The following is a 19,238-nucleotide window of genomic DNA, read 5'->3' on the forward strand; positions in this document are numbered from 1 at the left end:
GCAGGGTAAAAGGCTGATAGGGGTGGCTGGTTCTCTCCTTTATCACGTTCTAGGACTAGTCATATCCATTGGAGTGGTTCGCAGGAACCTGTATGCAGCGCCCAGGAACAAGGCATGGGTATCCTCGTGATCCCACCGGCATAGTGGAGTCGTTGCCCTATCTGTCAGTCACTGACCGCTACAGCCACCAGTAAGCGACGTAATCGCGGTGTCATTCGAAGTTTTGATTCTTTAAATTACACGCCTTGGGCTGGGGCGGACCAATCCCTGTGTGGATGCTTACTATATCCAGCGGTAATTCTGTGGCAAGCAAAACGCCCCGACGCTTGTTGAAGTTGGAGTGCCGCCATGAGGCAATCAAGAACAGGTCAACGCCCCATGGCCTTACCATCAAGGCGTGTTCCTCGACTTGTGAAAATGGCTAGTTCTGGCCTAGCGCAGCCTGTGCTGAGCCTATAAAATCTGAGCTTTCACCCTCTCACTCTCGCAGGTTGTCACGCATGATCGATTCATATCTTGCCTCTTAACCTTTCGGCAAGTTGGTATTGTCCAAACTTTCGGGTCAACGCAGACTGGTCCGGCAGTATTCTCCACGAGACACCGAAATGGATTTGGGACGTGTGCTCGGCTCGACGGGCAAGCAGTTGTTAGATAAGGCACAAACTACCCTCATCTCCTTGGGCACGGCTGCCGTTCCTGTCAGCCTAGTCAGGAACCTTGTCCTATCGATTCTGTCTAATATCAAAGTCGGGATCCTGGAGATTTACTCTCCCGACGGGGGAAAATGGAGGTTTGGTGAAGGGAACGGAGGACATAAAGGAATCATACATGTCCAGAGCGATACATTCTGGTTCCGAGTCCTTGTATCGGCAGACCTTGTGAGTCGTTCTACCGCGTCGACTTGATGACCCGTAATCGATAGCACACGCGAGCGAGACCCCGCTCACGGCTCAATTCCCCAGGGCTTCGCCGACGCCTTCATGTTGAAAGAATTCTCGACCCCAGACCTAATGGCACTGATGGAGGTATGTAACTTGCGCGACCTCACCAACCCTAATCGCAGCGCTGACCCATTCCACCCCTTCCAGCTGTTCATCGAAAACGAAGAGCACCTATCCAACCTCAGCACCACCCCGTATCGAGCCGTCTCCGCCATCTCGGATGTGCTCTTCCGCACCGTCGACACCGGCACCCTCAAGAACGCCAGTCTGAACATGGCCGCCGCGTACGACCTCTCCAACGGGATGTTCGAAGCCTTCCTCTCCCCGGACATGAGCTACTCCTGCCCGATCTGGCTGCCCCGATCGCATCCGCGGCACGCGGACGACACCCTGGAGGCCGCGCAGATGCGCAAGCTGGACCAACTGCTGGCGAACGTGCACGCGCAGCCCACAGATCACCTCTTGGAATTCGGGACGGGGTGGGGCAGCATGGCGATCCGCGCGGCGACGACGATCGGCTGCCGCGTGACGACCTGCACGCTCTCCGAGATGCAGTACCAGCGGGCGCAGAAGCGCGTGCGCGCCCTGGGGCTCGAGGAGAAGGTCACGGTGCTGCTGTGTGACTATCGCCTGCTCCCGGTGCCGGAGGTGCCCTATGATAAGATAGTCGCCGTGGAGATGATGGAGGCGATGGGGGATCATGAGCTGCAGACATTTTGGGAGACAATAGATAAGTTCCTCAAGCCAGATAGCGGTATCGTCTCGATTCAGTCGAGTATTATGCCGGAGTCGGTGAGTGCCTTTCTCGGGAGATGTTGAATTTCTCAATCTCCGAGCTAATCCGTCTGTAGCGATATAAGGATATGTTCCCCAAGGGCGAGGGGTAAGTGTCAGACGAACTTAAGCATTCATTTATCTGCGATCCTAACTCATAGTCTCATTCCAGGTTCATTCGTCGTTATGTAAGTATATTCTTCGTCAGAATTCGTATATTGCAAAGATGGACCTAATTCTTTCATCGCTGAATAGATCTTCCCCGGGGGTCACTGCCCCAGTATCACCAGACTGTTGGAAGCAGTGCGAAATTCCAATGCTCGACTCGACCTAGACTCTGTGCAGCAATATGGCGCCCACTATGTGAGATGTCTCAACGAATGGAGTAGGAAGTTCCAGCACACCTTTCGGGGCATCATTGCCCCCCTTCTGCGAGAAAAGTATCACCTGTCGGAAAACGACGTGGATGTCTTTTATCGGAAATACATTGTGAGTCGAAACGTCTCTGTCCTTGGATTGGGTCCCGTTCTGACACCCTACAACAGTACTACTTTGCGTATGCAGCGGCTGCATTCGATACGAAGGTTTTGCACCTCTCCCACGTCACCTTCAGCCGGCCTGGCAACTTGGCGATGTTGGCAGAGGTTTAGACGGGCTTCTTCGTCTCGGGCCACATTTACTGTTGGTGTGTTGGGTTTTATTACAGAGAACTTGACTTTTTGTCCATAGAGTGATTATGTCTCCAGATAGTTATGTTCATAGTTTTGTTGATAGATACATTCGAGTTTTTATTGTATTTGTCGAGCCAAAGAATTCGGGTATCTTCCTTTGGAAATAGCATCCTCGCTGAGGGATTGAATCCAGACAACAGAACCTGTAGATCCTAGCTATTGTCTAAAACCATTTCGCTTCTTCTTTTCATATCCGGGCCCGAACAGAGCTTCGCCAGCAGCTCGCGTTCTCCATCATGCAGGTACGGATATCCCTTCAAGAGAAAGATACTATCGCAGAACTGCACGGTGTCCGGATGGCCATCCTCCTGTGCCTCGAACTGCTGCAGCAGCAGCTCTTTCCCCTTCGCATCATCGGGGTCGACATTGCCCTGGGCGACCAGGAGATACTCGAATCAGATGGGATAGTACGCCGCGTACTCCCAGTCGATGATGCCGACCAGCCGCCCGTCCGCATCGACCATGATATTGTTGATGTGGAGGTCCCCATGGGTGAGGATGTACGGCCCGGACGCGGGCATGCGCGCCATCAGGTTCTCGAGGATTTGGTCGGGCAGCTCCCGGTCCAGGAGTCCCGTCAGATATGAGCGGATCGCCGCCCGGAGGTCCGCGTCCGAGCCTAAGGGGCCCTGCGCGCGGGTCCGGAACCCCCATTCGTAGGGCAGATAGCATGCGCCGCCACCGACCGACTGGATGCATGGCGAGGTCAGCCGTCGCAGCCGCTGGCGGACCTGGCCCACCTGCGCCGCGATCGCGCGCTTTTGTGGCTGGGACAGACGCAGCCATGCGTCTTGGAGTGTTTCGCCGCGCAGGCGCTCTTCGAGGATGAAGAACCGTCCGTTGCTGCCGACCCACTCGTGCAGGACGCGCGGCGCGGGGAACTCGGGGTCCTGGGCCAGGAGTCTCATCACTGCGCCCTCGGTGCAGAGGGCGTCGTCGCTGGGGTATTCTTTGAGGATCTTGTCGGCCCCGACTTGCCACACCCCGCGGTCGCCGGTGGCGCAGAGGCGGAGAGTGCTGGGGTCGGGGCTCTCCATGATGGTGTGACGATGTACACTCAGATAAATTTCAGGCAATGATACGGACTTGCTGTCTTCTTGACGACCCTGAATTTTACCCAAATACTATTTATAATGCATCGGATCTAGCATTCTTCTACATGTGGGATTGAAGTTCCATTATCCCAAGCACTGGAACAGACAAAGCCTTCATACAATAGCTCGGAATTCTCCATCCTGATCAAAGCCGGTATAGATAATCTGCGATTACGCGCATCGTAATTGACAGCCATAGATAATATCCTCGAAATGTCTTTCAAACTGAGTATACGTAGACAAAGAGATCCTCCCGCATTCACGGGTATTGAGGACGAATACACTTGAGTTGTCATTGTCGCTCGCCCAAGTCAAATGTAAATGTCATCCCACACTTCGTGACAACCAACTATCATAGCAAGTATAATGAAAGTCTTGAGTGTCCTTCGCTCTACTTCTGTCTGCCTGATAACGCTCAAAGCGCTCTCACGGATGCTTACCGTCCATAACTCGTCTCTCATCCGCCCACGCCATGATCGCATCGAAGTCCTTACACTCATGCACGGCCCCAGTCCCGTCGGTGCCGGGTTGCGCCCGCTGGCCCTGGCCCTCCAGGGCGGTGTCGCCGCAGCACAGCAGCGACTCCCGCAGGTACTGGAAGCAATGGTTCACATGCCCGTGGGGACCCTCGGTGGGATCATCGCTATGTCCATGGTGATGGAAATGGTCGTGTTCATGCGCCTCGCGGATCTTGTGCATGGACGAGGTGCCGGCGACGAGATCGTCGTATGCGGACATGATTGCATACTGTTGTTTTGAATTTCATCAGATCAAACCCAATCAAAAATCAACGATGATTCTGAAACGAAGGGGCTCAGTTGATGGGGGTTTGACCTGCTCAGACGTACCAGGCAATGCATCTGGTGGAAGACCGCCACTGCGTACAGATTCTTGCCGAACTTCTCGATCGGCGGGGACAGGACGTATTCCAGCCGTTCTGTGTGGTTTACCGCGATGAATCCATTACCCCCTACCAGTTATACACTTATTAATCCTTGATACCACGATTGTGTCGGTCTAACCCAACTCACGCGGCATGTACGAAAGCCAATTCTCCTTCGTGGCGGCCTTGGAGCTTTCCGTTCGATGGTCCGAGACGGCCATGGGATCGAGCCGGAAGAGGACTTGATGCGTGGGGACTAAAAGTCGGGCACGGAACTGTCTGTTAGCCGTCCGTCGTTGCGGGAACATCTCGCCAGCAGACCGGAGGGCGCTTACAATCCGGGACCAACCCGTTCAGATCGCGTAGGGGCGGCTGCCTGCTCGACTCGACCAAGTATACCAAGAGCACGATGATCTCGACGAAGCCAACAACCACCACCCCGATGTAGATGAGCGGGCGCAAGCAGGCCCAGCGCCGGGATCTATTGATCTGGTCGACGTAGCGATCCCCCTTGAGCAGGTACTCGCCGGATTCTCGATGTTCAAACTCTGGCTTGGCCGACATGATTTACATATGGAGATAGGAATGCAGGGACTGTACGGGGCACGGGACAACCGCAAATGCGATGGGATTGTCTCAATATATATGTCTTGGCTACAGTCTGAATAAAAGTCTACATCACTTCAGATCTCGCTGCTGGAGAATCATTCCCACTTCAGAGGTAGCTTTACCATTATACGTGGCACCATTAGAAATCTGTCCACGGTTTTTCAATACGAGTCGCTCATGGCGGGGTATCGCGGTGTCAAACAATGAAACCTCGCGGGCGGGTACCAACGCCGAAGCTTAATCGTGCGGGCTATTGAGACCTTCAATAGGTAACGCTTCGTTTCGCTCGCGCCAAGCCTTTCCCGGTCTTCGTGCTCTTGACCCGCGTCGAGGCCCACTCCGAATGGCCCGTGGTATGTACACCTGCAGAGCTAGAGGAATAGTCGCCTCGGCTCGACTCAGAAGTTCATTCTCGATAAGTAATTGGAGGTGCGCGCATCGGTCTGCGACGAAGTTCTGGCCGATTGGTAGGCTGAGAAAGAATCAGTCTCGCATGTGCGTATCTTTGACGCAGATCGAACTGAACGAACTATATGTACTGTACAACACTGGCCGACCTCGTACATGGGCGGTTGAAGGCGGTGAGCCGTCCAGCCAATGGGAGGCCAGGCCTCCACGCCGAGACATTGCTCGATTACCTCGGGCTCAAAAACCGCGCGCTGATTCCATGAGGGAAGAACTCATATTGAGCTGTAAACAGCAATGATAGGAACTCCAGTGGAGTCATACAATGGCTGAGGCTATACTCTCAATATCACCTCTCATGGTCTATTCCTCGATAACTTCGACACTGATACCATTCAGAGCCTTCGGTTTGCCGATCGCCTCTTGCGAGAGCGCCCTGGTTGATTTCTCTTCGTCCAGTAATGGACCCACGCAGGAATTTCACACATGACTTATCGTTCTTTGCTCTTCTTATTCTCTCTCTCTCTTGCGTCGAGGGGCAGGGCGCTTGGACATATTCTGAAACAGCGCAGTCAAATATCGGTTCCAGCTGCTGTATGTAAGGGGAAAAGTGCTGGCAAGTGGGTCAACATTCCGACGGGGAGATCGGGACCAAGGGCCGGGCCGTCCGCGGATGTTAGCCTACTTTAATTACCACATTTTAGCACCCACAAAAACCGGCTTGAGATCAGCGGCATCTTTTGCATTGGTTGCAGTACGTGACTGAGTGCTCTGATGTTGTGCGTGGACTTTCGCTAGCATCATATAGTTCCTACTAAGATGACTCTAGTGCCTCCCATTTTAAACGGTCCCAAGACCCGAACTTGATTAGACAATATTCAAAAGTAATGATCGAACCAGCGGATCTGAGATTACCTACCAGAATCATCTCAGATTTCAGTCTTCGTCCGGAAGCTTGCAACTCAAGACAAGGCTTTCGCAGGTGTCTGTACACAGTGGCCGCCTGCTTCTTCGAATCACACTCACAAGCATCAACCACGATCAAATTTCACTTCCACCATCTAGACCCTTCCTTGGCCGACGGAACTCACCACGTCAGACTTTCTATTCCCTCAGCAACTCCTCAGCAACCTCCCTCACCCGCTCCAACGCCGCGACCAACAACCCCGGCCCAACACTCACCCTAGCCACTCCCACCCCCGCCAATTCCTTGGTAGACAACCCCCCCGGAACAACCTTAACATTCAACCTCCCCTCAAACGCCTCGACCAACCGCGCCACCTCCGCCCGCGTAATCCCGCCCCTCTTAGCCCCACCCCACACAAACACCGTCGTCGCGCCCGCCGCAAGATAATCTCGCCCGCGCGCCACCACCTCCTCTAGCGTCCCGCCATAGAGGAGCGCGTCGCACCGCGCATTGACCACAAAGTCCGGCACGCCCGCCGCGCGCGCCGCGTCCAGCACTGTCCGGATCCGCTGGACCGCGTCCGCGGGACTGTACATCGTCTGGGCGGCGTTGTCAAAGTCCTCCAGGTTGACCCCGACCACGCCTGCATCCAGGAGCTCCTGGACGATCATGGGGAGGTCGTTGTTGTAGCCGTCGCGGATGTCGATGCTGAGGGGTTTGCCGGTGGGGCGGACGGCGGAGGCGATCGAGGTCGCGGAGCGGAGGAGCTCGGCGAGCGGGAGGGCCTCGTCCGACGTGCCGGCTGCCGCGGCGACGGCGTAGCTGGCGGTTGCGATGGCTCGGGCGGACGGCAGGGAGGCGACGGCTTGGGCGGTGGCGGCGTCGTAGACGTTGGCGAGGATTAATGGACGGTGTGGCTGGTGCAGAGATTTGAGGTGTTGGGCCAGGGTGTTTTGTGGGGTGGACATTGTTGTCTGCTTGTGGAAGGTTGTTGCTTTGGTTTTGTTTCTGGGGTGGTGAGTCGGTTTCGGAAGGGTACGTGTTGGCAGTAGCTATCTACTCGTGTTGATGGGGAAACTTGATAGTGGTATTTACTGACTATATATTTCCCTTGAATGGAGTCTTTTCTACAGCATGAACTTAATAGCCAATTCATGAAGCTTGAGCAAATGAGTCATCTAGGCAGCCAGCTCGTATCCACTTCTAGGCAACAGAGGCTTGTCCTTGTGTGGGGAACGAATAACATATTGAGACTGAGGATGGCTTGGCGAACTTGAGAGGAAGCCTACAGTTCTGGGGTACCAGGACCCGGACTCGGTGTCGATCGATACTTATGACTCCATGTATAGTCGACCCATAGTAGGCTCAACCACCGTAGATTGATTTTCCTTTCTGATTCCCGTAATAATGACCGACTGCAAAGTTTGTTGCGTTGGCTGGGCGGATCCACATGACTCCGGCACCGGGTGAGTCTCGGCCAGCGGCGTGTCTTGGCCGTCGGCGGGTAGTCTGAATTGGGAAAGAAAAGGATAGCCACGGTGCGCTAGTCGTGCCAATTTGCAATGAACCTATTTCTATAGTATTTTTGCATAAATCAGCTTTACTGCTCAATAGACTACTTTTTATCAAAAGTGACCCTGATATAAAATTTTGTATATAATATTCCCTAGTAAAGGATCCTAATATAGTAATATACGTCGACCAAGGCACGGTATATCTCGAGCATACACTTCTAAAACAGAAAGTTGACAAAGGGACCGTGGGGGGTGGCTCCAACACACCGCTCTAATATTAAAGGTAAGGTTGGCCCTATAAGGAAAAATGGCAGTAATTTAGTCTCAACTGCTTTGCTTATGCAGACTCCAAAAGTGCCCTAATAGATATTCCCTAGCATAAGTCGCGAAGAGAACTAGCGTCAGCCATAAGAAAACCTTAAGAGTATTGATATAAGGTCTCAAAAGCCCTAATATATCTTGCACTGAGGATTTATGCAATCATTACTGTCAAAGTAGACTAAATCTTTTAGAACCTTGCAGAAGTATATCTGTCAGCGCTGCTAAGTAATCCGGCTATGTGATTCCAAAGGCCTTTTCATCTTGTTTATGTGCGGAACGTAGCTAGTTCAACCAACCAACCAACAAACCATCAAGAATCATATCAAACACGTCCCAGAACCTCCCCTGAAGCCTCTCAGTGCGTTGACAATATCAAAATCTTTACAATCTTTCTTGAACACCTCTCGTCAATTATAACTTTGCATTGCTTATGAATTCGCCGCTGATATGCCTACCATTTACCCCCGATCCGAATTTAATGCCAGTGCCATCATTGGGAATAGTCAGCCCTGTGGGTAAAATTGCTCAAAACAAGCCGAGCTGAACCTTCTCGACCTTGTTGGTGCTCGAAAGCAGAATACGCAAAGTTATTTGGAAGTCCTAGGAAGGATTGTGACTTGAGTAAGTCATAAGATACCATACCAATAGGCTCGGTGCTGCCCGTAGTGAGCCTCAGAAATCTGCGTGCGGGGGTGCGGATCCTGCGTTCATCTCCCGCGTGATACGCAGATCCGTGCGATCCACCCCGCCGGGCTTATTTGAACATTCTCCAGGAGCCAAGCCGAGCACGACAGTAGCAATAAATCTATGGTCACCATGGTCATGGAAGATGTCACGAATCCTCATCTGTGTGGCGGTGCTGATCTCACGTGCCTACAAGTGATATTGAGACTCGCATTCGCATCTTGCGTGATGTTCTTGGTATATTTCAAGAGGGGGTATGGCAACATAAACATACATCGAAGGAATTCGTGACCCTACAATATGTTGAGAACATACCACGAATTGATACAGGCAACTCGGAAAAAGCTTTTACAAGAATCTATATTAAGATGGCCATAACTCACTCAAGGCTTAAATCCTCGCGCACTTGCTGACAATGGACTCCAATTGATCCATCTTTTGCTTGAACAAAGCCCCGACCGACTTAATATCCGAGTCCTTCATGCCGCGCCGCCTTAAGGCCATAGAGTTGAACTCGATCGCGCTGACTCCATTCTTGGTGGCCGCACCGGCGGCTGCACCAACGTTGAAGTCGAGGAGCATGCTCAGGATCGCAACTGGGGCGCTTTCTGGGTCCTGTACTATGGTGTAGATATCGGTCGCCTTGTTCGCGACGGTACCCGCGAGCGCGAGCCGCGTCTAGACCCTTGATAACATCTCCAAGACCAGAGAGCAGGCCAAGGAATGGTACAATCAGAAACACACCTCCGAGGATCTGCGGGATCAGCTCTTTCTTCTTCTCGGCCTCAATCTTTTCACCGATGGCGACCACGGAGTATATGCGGTCGACCAGCTCGGCCAGGGTAAATACGGCAGTAGAGTATGTTTAGATGATGTTGTTGATCACGCTGTTAAAAGAGCCTGACAGGATCTTAAGCTTGGTGATAAGGATAGAGGTCTGGAGGTTTGGGATATTGAGCAGGGCTTGTCTCATCAGCTCTTGCGGGTCGTTGATGGTGATCTTCTGGGCTGGAATTGGAAAGCCACAATGCCACCAGCAGGCAGCCTCAGGGTTGTTATAGATGTTGCATGCGGTATTGTCTTTGTTGTTGTAGTAGGGCCCTTCCGTGCTCGACCAGCCCCCTAGCACAACCCAGTCAGATTCTATTCCAAATTTGGTGCTGAGGTTTCTATAAAAGCCGTCCGTATTAATCAAGTTATAAAAAACAGTATGTGTACGATTTTTGTATCTGAGATTGTTAGGATATGGCCCCGCCGTCCGGTTCACCCCTCTAAAACTGAGTGTGTATGTAAAGAAGCGGTTGCCCTCACCCTGCGCACCAGTATTGCTGATATTTATAAAATATGTAAGCTGTATCCCTACTTGGCCTTTTATATAGGACTTGTAGTTCTTGAAATACTCGTTATAGTTGCTTGTGTTGGTAATACTGGTAAAGTTGGCGACTGTGGCTTCCAACTCCCTATAAAATGCGCCTAAGACATAGAAGTCAATACAATAGGGATCTAAGCTATCCATGACCGACTGTAGGGCACTCAATGAGTCAAAGCTGAGGCTGAAGTCGGAAGGAGAAGTGTTCTTGCAGTAGTCATTTTTACTGTCATATGATTCATCATCGGACGCCATGTCAAGACAGACAGGCTCTGGGTAATAATCACAAGTACAGGCAAACTCGCAAAGCCCGTTATCAGCTTCATCTGAAGCCCACCCGATAATACTGGTATTCTGGGCTGGAGGCTGATTCAGTGGGCCTGTAGCAGTATATCTGCAGTTGTAGATAGAATAATAGCTATAATTACAACCAAAGCTGCACAAGCCAGCAAGCTCACTCTTTCCGGTTCCGGCAGCACAGGTGTCCAGGGTAAAAGGTAAGATTATAGGAATAGTTAGTGGAACTGAGACAGTCCTACAGACAGTAGAGGGGCAATAGCCGTAATTGCAGGTGAACAAATACAGACCTGTATAATTAGTATCTTTGCCGGCGGCGGGATAGCCCTGGATTCCGGTGGGCGTGGGAAAATCCGGCTGAGGGCCTAACTTTGTATAAATGCACGCTGTGACAGGATAATAGCCCAAGCTGCAGAAATAGCTACAGAGCCTATTAAAGTCACCCAATCCCTATACTTTAATATATACCTTTTTATTCAGCTTGGGGGAATCTGCATCGACTGCACCGCCTATACTATAGCCTACTTAAGTATTCTAGTTCTCAACTTGATTCTCTTCCCAGCAACTGCTGCTAATATCTTGCCCTTCTACTGTGATGGCGCCGGTAGAGCCAGTAACAGATATAACAACTAAGCTAAATTTGCTGGTAAAGAAGATACTGCTATAATAGATACCCACTCTACTGCTGGGGGTGTTGGTCTATGTTGCACCAATATTTACTCCTCTAATAGTTACTAAAATATCTCCAACCTGCCGTAGAAGTGCAGAGAAGAAGATCTTATCCTGTATAATATCTTTAGGCCAGTATTTTAACTGTAATTAAGATACTGTATTGCCGGTTGTGCCACCATCAGGGCACACACCTACTGCATTCAGCCGATACTAGGTAACTAAGCCTTCTTTGTCAATATTGGTCTTATTGTACTTGTAGAGATTAATTATATAGAATAGGAAATACCTCCAGCCGCTGTGGTCGAAACCCTTAATATAGTTGTAAGGGGCATCGCCTGTTTTAAACTCAGTGTATATAGATTCAGCCAGCGAATTATGGCTGTCAATAATCGGGCCAATATAATGCGACTCACCGAAGTCGTTCCAGGAGATAATCTCGATAAACTCTGGGGCGAGGTAGAGTGCCTGTTCCCACTGAATATACCAGAGATCGTTACTACACCACAGCCAGTTCTTATCATACCCGGGCATGTTGGTGAAGAACCAAGGAGTGATCGGCATTATGTATAGCTTCTTATCCAAGTACTGGATATACGACGCATCTATATAGGTGTTCATGTTGTTGGGTCCATTAGGCCAGGCAGCCCAGCTGAAAAGACTATCAGCAACCCCGCCTGCTAGTGCCATGGCGGCTTTGGCCCCAACAGACGACCAGTCGGGAACAAAGAAGCAGAACTACTGGGACTTAATATCCATCCAGTCTTCTGCATTGTCGGGCCCTTCGAACCTCGACACAACAGGATTTGATCCGTGAAAGTAGTAAGCATCATTGCTCACATACTGGCCTAGCAGACTTAAGACATCGTTCTTGTCCTAAGGCCCATTTCCAGCGTAATCAAACGAGAAAAAGAGGTAGAACTTCAGCTTTTGAGGCTAGTGATGCGCGCGACAAGCTATGGTTAAGCTACGGCCAAGCTAAACACCCGCTAGATCCCCGCTAAAGGATGGCAGCTGCGAGACCCTGCTGACAAATTCATTCCTGTGTATTGACATTACCACTTGTTTTATTTTGTCACCTGACTTCATTCACCTTTCCCCCTTCATCGTCCGTCTAAACATTGCTGAAACCGCAACGCAACACTACCTGGCCGTCCTCTCACCATGGCTTCACGTTGCGCTCTACAACCGCTCTGCTCTCGCTCTTGTTCACAGCTCCTCACACGCACTTCGTACATGCGAAGCCCATTCTCTTTTTCTTGTTTACACTCGCAGAAATTTCTAAAAATGGACAATAGCGGCGATGGCCCTCTTCAGGTTCCCGGATTTAATGATATCCCTCTATACTATGAGCTACCCAGGGGCTCTCGCTTCGCATATGGAATTGCAGACTGGAGACAGCGTCTACAACTGACCCTGCGGGAGGTTTGTATGCTACAGTTCATATCATACGTCACGGAGCAGCCAGACTGGGAAAATAAATGCGACGACCCCGATACCCTCGAGACATGGCGGGTTAAAGCCAATACTGTTTTCGACCTGGATCAACCATGCTGGGAATGGTGTCGCAGAGAGCTGTAAGACAAAGCAGCTGACTTTAAGCGCAAAGGTCACGTGGCAGTCTTTGATGCGGACTCTCGAGTTATTAAGGCGGAAGTTGATGTGAATCTTCTAGCCGATCTTCAAACAGCCATGGAACCTCTTTTTTCATCTACAGAAAAACCAAACTCCGATTCTTAAGAGGCGCCCGTGGAGGCTGGTCTTCAAGGCCCCATCCGGCATGTAGTTGATCCATCTATGTATCCTCTTGTGTATGGACGGACTAAGGTGCTCATCGATGGAGGCAAAGTGGACCTCGGCGGCTTGGGCTTATATGATGAGTCTCGATGCAAGACTGCTCCGATTCCCGACAAGCTGCCCGAACAAGTCTATGAACTACATCCCAACGAAAGAAACTCAAATGATGGTCGAAGGATGGGGAAGCCTAAATACTGGTCAAACAACTTTCAGTGGCTTCCGTGCGAAGTGAAGCTTACGGGTCGAGACAAGACCGAGATTACCTCCTACATCAACGGCCTGAATCCTAAAGAAAAAGGGACTTACCAAGCACTTGAGAGACTCATCTCGACCACCATACAGCCGTGGAATGAGATGCTTATTCTCGGAAAGCAAGGCCGAACACCGATCCGCATTCGAACCTATGACTTCGAGCGTGAAAGCACTGAGCTACCACGGGCTTATCACCTTCTTAACGCCACAAGATCATTTGATATGAACTTTGCTGAGGAGACATGGGCAGAAATCCGCTTACAAACCAGAGAACACCTCAGTCTGCCCGAGCATGAAAAGCGGTACCAAATTTTCCCAACAAAATCTAAAGTCAAAGATCTTCTTGCCAGTATGGAGCCGTGGCACTGGAGTTCGCGCACCACTCTCCAAGACTTGATGTGTGAGAAGAGTAAACGATTGTCTATTTTCAAAGGTATTGAACCTGGTATTTCATTCACGTATGATGAGTGGAGAACAGGGGAAAATACTGGGCGGGCAATTCGACCCAAAGTCAATGATAGCAAGCGCTCCGGAGACCCGCCTCTTCCTGACCCCGATCATCAGTACTATTCTGTATCTCTTCAAGATCAATTTCAGGGGCTTCAGGTCATTATTCGGGCTTCTAGTATTGAGCTTACCCCGGAGCAGCCCCTTTATGCTGGAGATCCCGCCTTCGGTGTCCCCGGCATCCTCAATGAGCACATTGTCGCGACAACCATGTGCTATATTGATGTAGACAATGTCAAAGATGCTAAGCTTTCATTTGAGCACGAAACAAGACTTGATATACTTGGCTTCAATCCTGATAACTGTTTTGTTATGGATCGAGTTTTTGGTATCCCTGAACAGCCCATCGCTCTTGACGAGGACAACAGGCCACCACCGGCCCTGCAAATACTGGGATCTATTCCCATCTCACGGGCCGGGGCACTTCTCGCTTGGCCTTCTACTCTGCGGTCTAAAGCCGAATCTTTTACTCTGCACGATCCCGCAAAGCCCGGTCGTCTTAGGTTTGTGACCCTCTGGCTGGTGGATCCTCACTACCGAATCTGCTCCACCCAGAATGTTCCACCGCAGAACCCCACCTGGATACAGAAGGGACCGAACAAGGGATTCGAGGAGACGCGGGGTACTGGGCTCATGATGCTGGAAGAGGCGATCCAATTTCGGAAGCGAATGAAGGAGGAAAGAGCCATTATTGCCCAGGAATTTCATCGTGATGGCCATGGCTGGCATACTTTGTTTGATGACTTCTGTTATCTGATTTATCCTGATTAATCAGGCTCAAGTTGTTTTGCGCCTTTTCCTCTTCTCCCCTCTCCTCCCAGATCGCGTGTTGCGGGCAATGCCAGACAGCATTGCAAGGCCACGTTATATCAAAGTGTCTTAACGAGCATAGATTACCAATCCACTTCCATGGTCTGAAGCAGTTTGACATGATAGCAGAGGGATGAGACCAACACTTGGAGTGGAGGTGTGATTTAAGGGTCTTGGCTTTTTGGTAGTGTGATGGGCGTTGCTATCCCTCGCGGCCAATGTGTTCACCCACTGCTATTTTGAGCAGCTTTACTTCGTTCTTGTATGCGATAGTAATCTCTAATCTATGATGATTCTTTTGGGCCGCATTGTGGTTAGACTCAGGAGGCGAGTAAGATGATATATTGTAGACGTTCTTCTCACCATACTGCGACAGTATCATTCTCAAGATACTTCTTGTTTCACATCCTTCTATCTGATTCCCAATGATTACAGATAGACTGGGCTTCGGACTGGAGAAAAATCTAGCTTTCGTCAACCTGGCTCGACAAGATAGAATATGTGGGGACTTCGATTTCCAACAACACGCTGTGGATATGAAACCTGCCTGGGTTATTGATTTTATGGCTTGCTTCAAAGATCATGGTCAAGATATATATGTAAGCGATATGAGAACTTTTGTGACAGCTAAAGGGTGTGTATGTTGGAGTAGTATCTGGAGGGTCTCAGGCACACGGGAAGTGGTAAAGTCCGAGGTCACGTGAAAAGGATCTTCGACAGACTCAGGATTGGGCAATATGGGATGAAATATTGATTGCTTGGTAGTTCTCGATGGTTGAGATATCAGAGATATCAATATGTGGAGCAGCCTGGTAACCGCGTTTGATAACATGGCCGGATAACTCAGGAACGCCGACGATATATATAGTGACATTTTCGCGTGGTGAATTGGGGATCACATCTTGTGCATACTGTCAAGGATTTGCGCCTGCCATCGATCCCTTAAGCATGGCATGCTTCTGGGGAAGATAAACGCTTCTTCTGGTTTCTACTACAAGAAACAGCTCTTCTCTCTCTCTCTCTCTTCCGATCTTTTTATTTCCTGGCCGGTAGAATGACTGACACTCCTTAAGTCAGTTCGTTGCCTAATTCGCGCTCGTTCTTTCCCTTTCTGCTCTTCTTTCTTGGCTTCTCTTACTAGGAACGCCGCCTTTTTTCCTTGTCCTTTCCTTTCCTCTCGTCCTAACAATCTTATCGTCACTCTTTCTACGACTCTACTCTTGAAACCATGAAGTCTTTGGTCCAAGCATGGCTCTGGCTACTTGTCGGAGCGTGTCTGTTCTGGAATCAGGTTCAGGCTCGCGCTGTCTTCGCTCATTTCATGGTCTCGAACACGGAAGGATACACCTCAGAAGACTAGGAGAATGAGATTCAGCTCGCTGTGGATGCTCACATTGATGCGTTTGCCCTTAACATGGCCGCGGGAGAGAGTACCACGGCCAGCTCTCTCCCAAACGCGTTTGCAGTTTTCCAAATCCTCGCCACCGTCCTGAAAACTGGTCTGATGAGTCCAAAATCAGATGTCCTTACAATCAAGAATACACATCAATCACACCCCACCACCTTGTCCAAAGCTGACTGACTGTACACCATATCCCATCCAAACGCAGGAGACCTCTACCCGCTCTGCTGCCCCGTCATCATCCACACCAGATCATCCGGCCGCGCATCCAACCGCAGTACCGAGTACTTCTTCTCCAACCACTCCTGCGCCGTCAGCACCGTCGCATCGGGGTCACGAGCAGGGACGCATCCCGTCTGTGGCGCGGCCATCACCGTCTGATTCTCGGGGCGCACCATGTACGCGAATGAATAGCGGGTCGGCATAGCTCGATCGGGAAGAGGCCCCACGCGGTGGACGCAGGACTGTAGGTAGCCGTTAGTGAGCAGGGAGAGCCCGTCGCCCAGGTTGACGATGGCGTGGCCCTCGCGCGGCAGCACCCATCTCCAAAACTCCTCACCGGGATTCTGGATCTGCAGCCCGGGCTGGCGGGTGAAGAGGAAGGTCAGCGTGCCCATGTCGGTGTGGGCGGCGTGCGGGACCCCGCGCTGCTCGGCGGGCTGGGGCTGGTACTTGAGGAGGCGGATGATGTCGGGTGATGGGGCGGACGGGCGGTGGAATCGCTTCAGGTTCCCGGATTCGGGAAGCTGTAGGGAGTGGGAGAGTTGGTCGAAGATGGTCTGGGATGTTGTATTGACGAAGTTGGTAAATTGTCGCAGGGTATTCATGTATTGGTCGATTAGGTGGGGGCGGGGAAAGTCCTGCTGATCGTTTAGGCTCAGGATTCCGTTCTTCGGGATCTTTTGGGTTTGTTAGATATGATCAAATGGATTTTGATTAGTTTCATGGATGAGAGGAGATCTCAGATCTTACCACGTAGGTCTCGAATCCATCGCGCTTTCCTTCTAGCCCACCAAAATTACGGCCCACGGGTTTGTACCTGATCAGCTCGCGTTAGCCATGTTTGCAGCAGGATTTCAATTATAAGGAAGCATAACGTACCCATTGCACTTCATCTTACCCAACCGATCCACATCATACAGACATTTCTCTTCGAGCGGCAGGTCAAAGAGTCCCTCTGAAAGCTCGTAGACAGAATCCAGGACCGGAACAATTTCCTTCTGCGCAGATGCAAGATTTAGGTAGAAGACACCATCCTTTCGACTAGCCTCGAGTAGACGGTGAGCTTCATTCTGGTCGCCAGCTTGCAGCCTCCCCACTTCGATAGTCTGCAGCTTCGCGACCGGAAGGTCTGGAGGAAATTCGAGAGTGTCGGATGACGCGTTGCTGGGGATTGTCATGGTGTACTTGACCTTCGTGACAGCTGCTCAGTCCTATGCAACGAGCGTATGGTGCGCGCCTGACAGGGGACTAAGCAATAGGGAGGGGTGTGTAAACGCCAGTCTCTTTTCCAAGAACGGTGATCAAATTGAGTTAATCGGGGTTGACAGCTGCCTTTCGAGATCTGATATTCCGTTTGCGGGAAGTTTCAGCTCGAGGAGAAGATTTCGTCACATGTGTTGACGGACAGCAAATTTAAGCTTTTATCCCTATCATCACGTGCAATTCTCCTGGCGGGATTGCAGATGCCGCGCCGTGCTTGACTTAAGTCGGAACCAAACCAATATCATGGTTTGTTCACCGCTTGTTCCCGAATCTGACAGGTCTCATTTCCACGAGCACACCAGATTTGCATCGACATGTGACTTCTCCAACCGATCCAGCGAACACTTGCTATCTGACCTTGCTGATCAAGCATGCAACAACTCATTCTGCAGCGATCATTCCAGATTGACCACAGATAACACTAGAAAAGGACTCCACATCCACCTAAACTCTACTCCGAGAGGTAAAGGCAGTATCCACTCACATGCTCAAAAAAACAACATTGTTGTTTGTTTCAAGGTTCCAAGCTGTCGGTCGCTGTTGACTTTTTTTGTCTTGGTTTGTCGTTCCGGTAACCTGGCGGCACTAGACCCAAAGGGAAGTGCCTATCGAGCCCTAATCCGGGTCAGGGTCCAGATCTTGACCCGCTTGACTTTTAAGGTACGTTTTAAGGTAGTTTGTTCCGGGAACGTCCCGGTACTGAAAGATTGAGCGTGGTTATCGAACATAAAATTACCGCATCTCGGAAACTATTTCCAATTGGTTGCTAGACGGAACCAGCGGGTCCTTCGCTCTAATATCTTGTAATGCTACCTACCCTGCCTACCTCAATACTACTAAATACAACATAACCCAGAGTGGACTGATTCTGACCAACGGGATCTCTAAGCCTCTACATCGTGGGTGAGGGAAATATACTCCAACATAAACTCTCCAGCGAAAAGTCCAATGACCTAGTAAGCATGACACGAATCGCGTGTGGCTCGGAAAACTCGAAGCAGGCAAGGTTGATGTAGATGCTAGGTAGTTCATCTACATTAATATTTGAGAAATAACTCGATTGAATCTCAAGCACCATCTACTAGTGCGGGGAACTCAATAAACTTCCATGATATCGTCTTTTCTCTTCCGAGATTACACGAATTCGTATCTGTATCTCAGAGACGATGCAGGAGGTAAAAAAAACATTATCTCAAGGCTCACGTCGGATTACAGCAAATGGAAGCATCCAGCCTCTCTCGAGGTATGGTTTGTGTAGCTTTGGATTCTTCTCATCCTTGCAGTGTTGATCTGAAAATGGATGAATCCGCCTCGTTGGTCGATCCGGCGCCCTGGCAGTACTACGTCAGTTCTCTGAATTTTCCTCGCTTGGCTTTTTGAAGAAACCGATGAAAGTTCGACTTAGACTAGAGCCCTCGTAATGCTGCTCCTGTGGTTGCTATGCTTGGGAAAGTCTGCCAAGCGTGAAGCGTGGAATTGCGGTAACCCAGCCGTCTTTCTCTCTACGAAGCATCATCGCATGATGGTAGACTGACGAGACACTATGAGTCAACGCTCGCAAGGACAACCCTGCAGAGAAGCAAAACTACAACCTACCCCCGAGACAAAAGCCAGCTCTCTTTCTCTTCTTCGTATCCGTAACATCAACTCCAACCACTTAGAACTTGACCTTCTATGTTTATCTCCACCCTCAACACCACCACCACAACGACCATGTCTCAAATCACTTCTAGCCCGAGACAACCGGGCCCAATAAGCATCACCGCAGCAGTAGACCGTACGTGTCC

At 50.5% G+C, this 19,238-nt stretch overlaps 7 protein-coding genes across 7 annotated transcripts; 2 read left to right on the plus strand and 5 right to left on the minus strand.

Moving 5' to 3' along the window:
* The first annotated feature begins 512 nt into the window (after window positions 1-512).
* On the plus strand, window positions 513-2,516 carry BO82DRAFT_302416 (cyclopropane-fatty-acyl-phospholipid synthase). Its single transcript, XM_025632122.1, has 7 exons — window positions 513-878; window positions 963-1,025; window positions 1,089-1,733; window positions 1,793-1,824; window positions 1,888-1,903; window positions 1,971-2,204; window positions 2,261-2,516. The coding sequence occupies exons 1-7, from the start codon at window positions 606-608 to the stop codon at window positions 2,363-2,365; spliced, it is 1,368 nt and encodes a 455-aa protein (XP_025495448.1). The 5' UTR covers window positions 513-605; the 3' UTR covers window positions 2,366-2,516.
* Window positions 2,517-2,841: 325 nt separating this feature from the next.
* On the minus strand, window positions 2,842-3,483 carry BO82DRAFT_423954 (kinase-like protein; the record flags this gene model as incomplete). The annotated part of the gene is made up of 1 exon (XM_025640274.1): window positions 2,842-3,483. The coding sequence occupies one exon, from the start codon at window positions 3,481-3,483 to the stop codon at window positions 2,842-2,844; it is 642 nt and encodes a 213-aa protein (XP_025495449.1).
* Window positions 3,484-3,924: 441 nt separating this feature from the next.
* Window positions 3,925-4,987, minus strand: BO82DRAFT_423958 (uncharacterized protein; the record flags this gene model as incomplete). The annotated part of the gene is made up of 4 exons (XM_025640275.1): window positions 3,925-4,287; window positions 4,389-4,510; window positions 4,572-4,679; window positions 4,759-4,987. The coding sequence occupies 4 exons, from the start codon at window positions 4,985-4,987 to the stop codon at window positions 3,967-3,969; spliced, it is 780 nt and encodes a 259-aa protein (XP_025495450.1). The 3' UTR covers window positions 3,925-3,966.
* Window positions 4,988-6,326: 1,339 nt separating this feature from the next.
* BO82DRAFT_429285 (isocitrate lyase/PEP mutase family protein) lies at window positions 6,327-7,312 on the minus strand (the record flags this gene model as incomplete). The annotated part of the gene is made up of 1 exon (XM_025640516.1): window positions 6,327-7,312. The coding sequence occupies one exon, from the start codon at window positions 7,310-7,312 to the stop codon at window positions 6,542-6,544; it is 771 nt and encodes a 256-aa protein (XP_025495451.1). The 3' UTR covers window positions 6,327-6,541.
* A 1,941-nt stretch (window positions 7,313-9,253) lies between these two features.
* Window positions 9,254-11,888, minus strand: BO82DRAFT_398683 (uncharacterized protein; the record flags this gene model as incomplete). The annotated part of the gene is made up of 4 exons (XM_025639045.1): window positions 9,254-9,541; window positions 9,594-9,695; window positions 9,750-9,985; window positions 11,615-11,888. The coding sequence occupies 4 exons, from the start codon at window positions 11,886-11,888 to the stop codon at window positions 9,254-9,256; spliced, it is 900 nt and encodes a 299-aa protein (XP_025495452.1).
* A 578-nt stretch (window positions 11,889-12,466) lies between these two features.
* Window positions 12,467-14,708, plus strand: BO82DRAFT_380854 (uncharacterized protein). The gene is made up of 3 exons (XM_025637796.1): window positions 12,467-12,762; window positions 12,808-12,860; window positions 12,942-14,708. Exons 1-3 carry the CDS (start codon window positions 12,486-12,488, stop codon window positions 14,523-14,525), a joined length of 1,914 nt encoding a protein of 637 aa, XP_025495453.1. The 5' UTR covers window positions 12,467-12,485; the 3' UTR covers window positions 14,526-14,708.
* Window positions 14,709-15,860: 1,152 nt separating this feature from the next.
* BO82DRAFT_302421 (Clavaminate synthase-like protein) lies at window positions 15,861-17,556 on the minus strand. The gene is made up of 3 exons (XM_025632123.1): window positions 17,068-17,556; window positions 16,939-17,005; window positions 15,861-16,865 (listed from the first exon to the last, which is right to left on the minus strand). Exons 1-3 carry the CDS (start codon window positions 17,364-17,366, stop codon window positions 16,182-16,184), a joined length of 1,050 nt encoding a protein of 349 aa, XP_025495454.1. The 5' UTR covers window positions 17,367-17,556; the 3' UTR covers window positions 15,861-16,181.
* Between the last annotated feature and the right edge of the window lie 1,682 nt (window positions 17,557-19,238).

This window comes from Aspergillus uvarum (genome assembly GCF_003184745.1).
Source record: "Aspergillus uvarum CBS 121591 unplaced genomic scaffold BO82scaffold_7, whole genome shotgun sequence".
Classification (NCBI taxonomy): domain Eukaryota; kingdom Fungi; phylum Ascomycota; class Eurotiomycetes; order Eurotiales; family Aspergillaceae; genus Aspergillus; species Aspergillus uvarum.